The 6,410-nt window shown below is 32.6% G+C and overlaps 2 protein-coding genes across 4 annotated transcripts in view; one reads left to right on the forward strand and one right to left on the reverse strand.

Moving 5' to 3' along the window:
• The window catches only part of LOC138709439 (beta-secretase 1-like), a 42,797-nt gene extending 40,827 nt beyond the window's left edge, over positions 1-1,970 (reverse strand). For all 3 annotated transcript variants that reach the window (XM_069840206.1, XM_069840205.1, XM_069840204.1), the window contains exons 1-3: positions 1,762-1,970; positions 1,396-1,653; positions 549-637 (exon numbers count right to left, since the gene is read on the reverse strand). In XM_069840206.1, the coding sequence (XP_069696307.1) occupies positions 549-637; positions 1,396-1,578 (272 nt within the window). In that variant the 5' untranslated portion in view covers positions 1,579-1,653; positions 1,762-1,970. The remainder of the gene's footprint in view (positions 1-548; positions 638-1,395; positions 1,654-1,761) is intronic.
• A 7-nt stretch (positions 1,971-1,977) lies between these two features.
• Positions 1,978-6,044, forward strand: Dlc90F (dynein light chain 90F). The gene is made up of 3 exons (XM_069840212.1): positions 1,978-2,248; positions 2,336-2,501; positions 5,542-6,044. The coding sequence occupies exons 1-3, from the start codon at positions 2,225-2,227 to the stop codon at positions 5,688-5,690; spliced, it is 339 nt and encodes a 112-aa protein (XP_069696313.1). The 5' UTR covers positions 1,978-2,224; the 3' UTR covers positions 5,691-6,044.
• Positions 6,045-6,410: the final 366 nt, after the last annotated feature.

Consider the following 6,410-nt stretch of genomic DNA (forward strand, 5'->3'; position numbering starts at 1 on the left):
TTTATTTATTACATCCTATTTACCTACATATTTTGTTATTTTTTAGCTACATATTTATGTACATATTTCTCATTTCCATATTACATAAAATCCGAGCTCTAATAATTACAATGTGAAAACCCTCCTATAACAATAGACCAATAGATGGCATGCTAATTCATAACAGCACAAAGGTTCCATGTGAGAAAAATGTTAAATGATATAATTTCTTTGTTTTTGCTCCAGAAAAAGTAAGCATTGCATAATTGATGTTTTTTATCCTGTCTGTATCACAGCAATTATAGATACAATGGTGTTATCATCTCAAGTGATACCCTTTCATTTAGACAATCAAATATCATAAATTGAAGGTGAATGGCAGTAGAAGTTTCCTTAAAAAAATTTCAAAGTTAAAAAATAACATCCATCTCAATATACAATAATAACTGTTACTAATCTTGTGTAAAGATACTGCCAAAGACTCACTATGCTTCGATCACTTGAATATAATTTCAACTCGCAATGCTTTCCTTCACTGAGAAAGTAATAAAGAATAAACAAAGACTTACCTCGAACTAATAAAGAATGTCTCAACATTGGGATTAGGAGCTGCAGCAATGGCAAAGTTCGTACTGCCTGTGTCAACCAGGACATTGAACTGAAAGTGACAATTTAACATTATGGAACATTTTAAAATAATATAAAAATGGTAGCAATATGAAAGGAAGAGGAAAATCTCTGACCACGCAGGGAATCGAACCTAGAGCTAACTCTCCTCTGTGAAATATGTAAACGTACAAAAAGGGATCTACTGTAGAATATGACACAGAAGAATTTTTTGCGTTGATATTATTTTATTTTTATGTTTAGGCCTATTACATTAGTTATGACGTCAAGAATCAGTGCCTGCTTTGGTCTGTTTCGTGATGTATTTTATATAATAATTTTCTGATGTTAATAATAGGCTTAGTTTGTTTCGACATTGTGAGTATATGCAAGGTACGGTACACCAAAAGCCTAAACCAACTTTACCTAACCTGACACTGATTCGATCTTATAAAAATTCGCTTTTCCTCTGTGATTAGTAATGAAATGCGAGAAAATGAGATGTGCTCTCCCTCGCTGCTGACTATGCCTTCCATTTCGATGAAGCGATCCTGCCTGCCTGCACCTCTCCGCCAGCCCCCAGATGAACAGCGACTTTGCACTCTTATTTCTGTGTCGACACTCAATTTTTCTTTTGTTTAAGGTACACATGACACAACTAGAAGCAAAGCACATAAATACATTTGTACCTGAACGTTGTAACGAAATGTAAAGAAATACTACTGAGCCTAAGTGCTCTTTAATGAAACTCCCCCCTAATTCTTACTTAAAATAACTGCAATCTACGACAAAATTATTATTTATACTCACTGTCTGAGGAGGAGTACCAATTTCTACTTTCATATAATATCCCTCGCCTGGTTTCCCCATAAGATTCGTGTTGTCAAGTTCTTGATTCGTTAATATAAGGCTACACAGCAGGATAAACAGCCACAACAGCTGCCTTGCTGTGGATCTCCAGCGATTAATGATGGAATATTTATATTGCATCATACCCGTAATATGTATAAAAACATAATGTCATCAATCCACATATTCCTCGCCAACGTAACTCGATTCAACGAGAATCTGTAATTAAAAGAATCAAATTATACCATTACTGAATTATTACACTGACATTCTCTTAATGAATAAAGCAATTATGAACGCAAAATTGTCAACATTATTAAAGGTTACCTGCATTTCAAGTGCCATCTCCTAGATCGGTAACATGATTCAAGAAAGACGAAGTATCACTTTTGCGAAAACTTCCTAAGAATCATTCATACAAATGTCATTTTTAACATTTCTTGTACTTCTGTGCAGCATACTGACAACACAAAACAAACGTGAAACTAGCATAATCCACTTACTAGTTTATCGCGGATCTCGATATCTATCGAGATACAGTAAACAGGGTCATTGCTGTGTAGCCAACATTAAAGACTCAAAGGCAAAAGAAAACTACTTCCAAAATTCTATAGTAGAATGAGAATATTAGAATTATGAATTAAGGTGAATAAGTTACGTTTGTGAGTAACCAGGAATGGTTCAATTTACATTTCACACAATTGTTTAAACGTCAAAGAATATTAGTCATCTTACATGCGAATTTTGCGATAGTTATCGAAGGTGATTTCTCAAACAAGCTGGCCGAAAGATGGACGACTTAACAACTGATGAAGTAAGTTATATCATGTTATGCACGTTTATATTGTAATTTTCTTCTTAAATTGAAATTTTTTTAACAAAAAAATCTTTTTTTTTACAGACACAGTTTGTGGTTGATGAAGTTAGCACCATTATTAAAGAAGCAATAGAAAACTCAATTGGAGGAAACGCGTATCAGCATAATAAAGTCAACCAGTGGACATCATCTGTCGTAGAAGCATGTTTAGGAGCCTTGACCAAATTACAAAAGCCTTTCAAATATATAGGTATGATATACTAAATCTTAAGGGTAAAAACTTCGGTATATCCCCTCATTACATATAGGAGAGATAACTTAAATCGAAATATTTTTACATTCCTCGGCTATTCCTTCAACTAACCCTTGTCATATACTTCGACCTCATGTCACATAGCGGATACATTTCAGAACATGGATATTTGCCTTTTCTTCCTGTTCCAAAATTCCAACCTTGTGCACACAAAATAAATTATTGGCACTGAAAAGTGCCTTTTCGTAAGCATGATGATGCGCATTCGACAAACACAGACAAATCTGCTCTTTTTATATTTTAAGATAATTTATAGACTTTACTTTTGAATTGTTTTGTAGTTTTTATAGCATCTACAGTTTAGGTTTCTTGGAGACTATTGTGAGTGTGTCCAGAATTATCACTAGTGTCACTAGAAAAACTTTATTTTATTTAGTCACACAAAAACAAATAATTGGATCTTTTCGAATATCAAACCAGCCATTGTCATACAAACAAACTCATCTTTTAATTCCATAGCACTCAATTCTGACTTTTTTATGTCAATAATTTCCAATCAGTTATCAGCAATATCGCGACAAGGAGGAGATTTATAACCGCTCCTCAGAAGTGTGTATAGTTTCTTAAAGAGAGTTAGTTACAAATCTAGCAATTTGTTGTTGCAGTTAATTCTTTTCATTCTTCAGAAGTTTCTGTAATGAACTTATCCATTAAAGCTTTCTTAGTGGTACACTGGACTAATTCCAACATATCTTTTCATCTGGAAACAAAAGAAAAACATAATAAACACTTAAAGAGCCAGTGATTTAAAATACCTGCCCACTGCATTTTATAATAGCCTTCTGTAATTATTGCTAAATATTAAATAAAGCATTTACTTACTTGTATTGTCAATATTTTCAGGATTTTCATCTTCTGCAGAACATTTAGTGCTGTGTTTCAGCCGAACCACAAACCCTTGAATCTCCAGTTACACACTTTTTAGATTTAGTTCCGACACCAGTTTTACCTGATAACCTGGACATTTTTTTTTTAACATAGTCATATCATAGTCTAGTATATACAGTCGTGAAGCTCAATACGTAGTAAATATGCAAACATTAGATAGTTGCTCACCACTAGGATTGCTAATATCGCCTCATTACAGGCAATGCAAAATAGAACCGTCACAGTCTATTGTTTCTAGCACCCTCAAAACTCAAGCTTCGTGACTGTATATAGTAGACTGTGGTCATATAGAGTCCTGTTTACGACCAACAGCTGACTTTTTTTTTTTTTTTTTTTTTTTTTTTGAGAAAATATCAGTATGCGAAGTTGCAAACCCACTCACTTTAATCTGTAATGTTTATTTCTTCATTGTTGACTGTTAATCTCAATTTAAATTTCAAACTATTACGCCTGTGCATTGTTAGGCTGGCATTAAATAAACTTATTTAAAATAACAAAAATTATGTCATTTAAACAGTAAAAATCATTTGATTTAAATCATGAGCAACCCTGTTCAAAAGGTTTGTAGGCATATATGTAATTGCACAGGGTTCTCAAACATCCTGTAAAATAGGGAATGCCCCCCTTTTTCGTTGTGCCATTGCCCTAAAAGAAGAAATCTTCGGAATAAGTTTTAAAATTATGTACAGTAGGGTATACAGAACAATCATATTTAACATGTAGTGGTTCTTTCTTGTCACACTTAAAATGTTTTAAAATATTTGGACTAATAAAATTGAAATTTTCTACAATCGTTTATGAAACTTATCATTCACGTTAAGAAAAAAAATTATTATTGTTATTGTTATTATTATTATTATTCGCCTTCAATGTATTTATAAAACAGAAATTTCATTTTGTTTTTACTTAGTGGTAAATCCACAGTCTACTATATACAGTCGCGAAGCTCAATATGTAGTAAAAATGCAAACATGGGTAGTTGTCCACCACTAGGATCGCTATTATCGCCTCATCATCGCAGAACTATCTCCTAGTAGACGACAAAATATGTTACACTTTCGTTGTGTTCTTTTGGAAAAATTAACACCTTCCTTCCATTATTGAAATATTAAATGCATAAAGTTAATTTATTATTTTAATGAAGTATATTAAATTCCACCATAAACTCGAAGATACCTGCAAGAAATAGGTTAATATTATTTTTGTTTGTGCAAAACGAACTGAAATTTACTATAATCGCTTCACTCATTCAAGATTATAGCGATAATGAACTATGAAACCAATAAATATTAATTTTCATTTCCCTTTACAACAATAATAATGGAAATATGAATTAATGGAGTAACTTACGTGTACCGGTACTTGTAGTGTAGGTTTACGTAGTTAACAAAGTGGGATGAGGTTAAGCAATAATAATCACACCAGAATTGGAAATAAAACGTGATCAATAAATTTGATTGTAACAGACTTTTTCTACGTCTCTAGTAAAGTAACAAATAAAAATAACAACAAAATTAACAGCTATAATTAAAAACATATCCTCTGAAAAAAAAAAGTAGGCCTAAGCAATAATAATCCCACCAGAATTGAAAATAAAACGTGATCAATAAATTTCATTAAAACAAACTTAATTTTTCTATGTCTCTAGTAAAATAGTATTATTCCAATTATTGTATTTTAGCCATTAACATTTTCAGTACAACCAATAACGAACATTTCACAAGCATCAATGTGAAATACGCAACGATCTAGCACTCGATGGAAATACGACACAGTCCAAAGTCGACCATGGACAGTCTATTGTTTCTAGTTGCTAACCGCTTGGAGCGCTTTATCACGAGATTTGCAAAAAATCACCTCAAGCTTCGCGACTGTATATAGTAGACTGTGGTAAATCTATGGAACAGTTTAGTTACAGTTCTTGAGTGTAAAGTTTTCCTCTCTTCAGTTTTTCAAAGAAATATAAATCTGAAATTTTGTGAACAGTACTATTAACATATTTCAAAACTGCAAGGCCTTTAGTTTTTACAATTTGTAATGTATACTGATTTAAGAATGCACATTGACATCTTGTTTTGCATATTTCCAGTAACATGTACCATAATGCAGAAGAATGGAGCAGGACTTCATACTGCAAGTTCGTGTTTCTGGGACAACAGTACAGATGGCAGCTGCACAGTTCGTTGGGAAAATAAGACCATGTACTGCATTGTATCTGTGTTTGGGCTGGCAATATAAACGACCTCATGGCTGTTCTCAATGTGTACATATCTGGGAATACATAACATCCTTCTCATCACTATAAAATCATATAAAAGGATACAGTTTCAATAACCCGACAGCTATTAATACGGTGCTAAAGGAAGATTATTGTTTGCCGTGTTGGTATAATTTATAATATGTTTACTAATGAAAATTCTGATTTATTCCTTCTGTTAACTAGCACGATACTAGAAAATTTTTAGAGTAAATATATATTTGCATTTACATTTCCATCACGTAATATGTAGCCCATGTTTGCATGTGATAAATTATTTGTGTCATTATGATCTGTAAATAAATTTATGTCTCAATTTTGAGATGCTTCGCTAAGTTGTGGTTTATTTGTTTAACCTATAAGCGATAATATTTCCAAGTAACACAACTTCGTCTCTTACATGGCAGTCATTTGTCTTGATGTCACAGTAGCTAGGTTCTACCATTCAGAAAGTATGTTATGTTGTGACAAATAAGCTCTGATAATTCTTAACATAAGAACTGAAGTGGGAAAACTTGAATAATCCTTTACGATATTAAGATATAAATGGATCATACGAGGAGACTAAGAGGAAGGCAGAAAATGAGAAAGACTGAAGAATGCTCGATTTGCAGTGAAAGACCTGCCCTTGGGCAGAAAACTGAATGAAATTAATGAATTTATGTAAGCTTTGTTTCATTGGCAAAATTTTAAACAGTAAA

This window comes from Periplaneta americana, chromosome 11, assembly GCF_040183065.1.
Source record: "Periplaneta americana isolate PAMFEO1 chromosome 11, P.americana_PAMFEO1_priV1, whole genome shotgun sequence".
Classification (NCBI taxonomy): Eukaryota; Metazoa; Arthropoda; class Insecta; order Blattodea; family Blattidae; genus Periplaneta; species Periplaneta americana.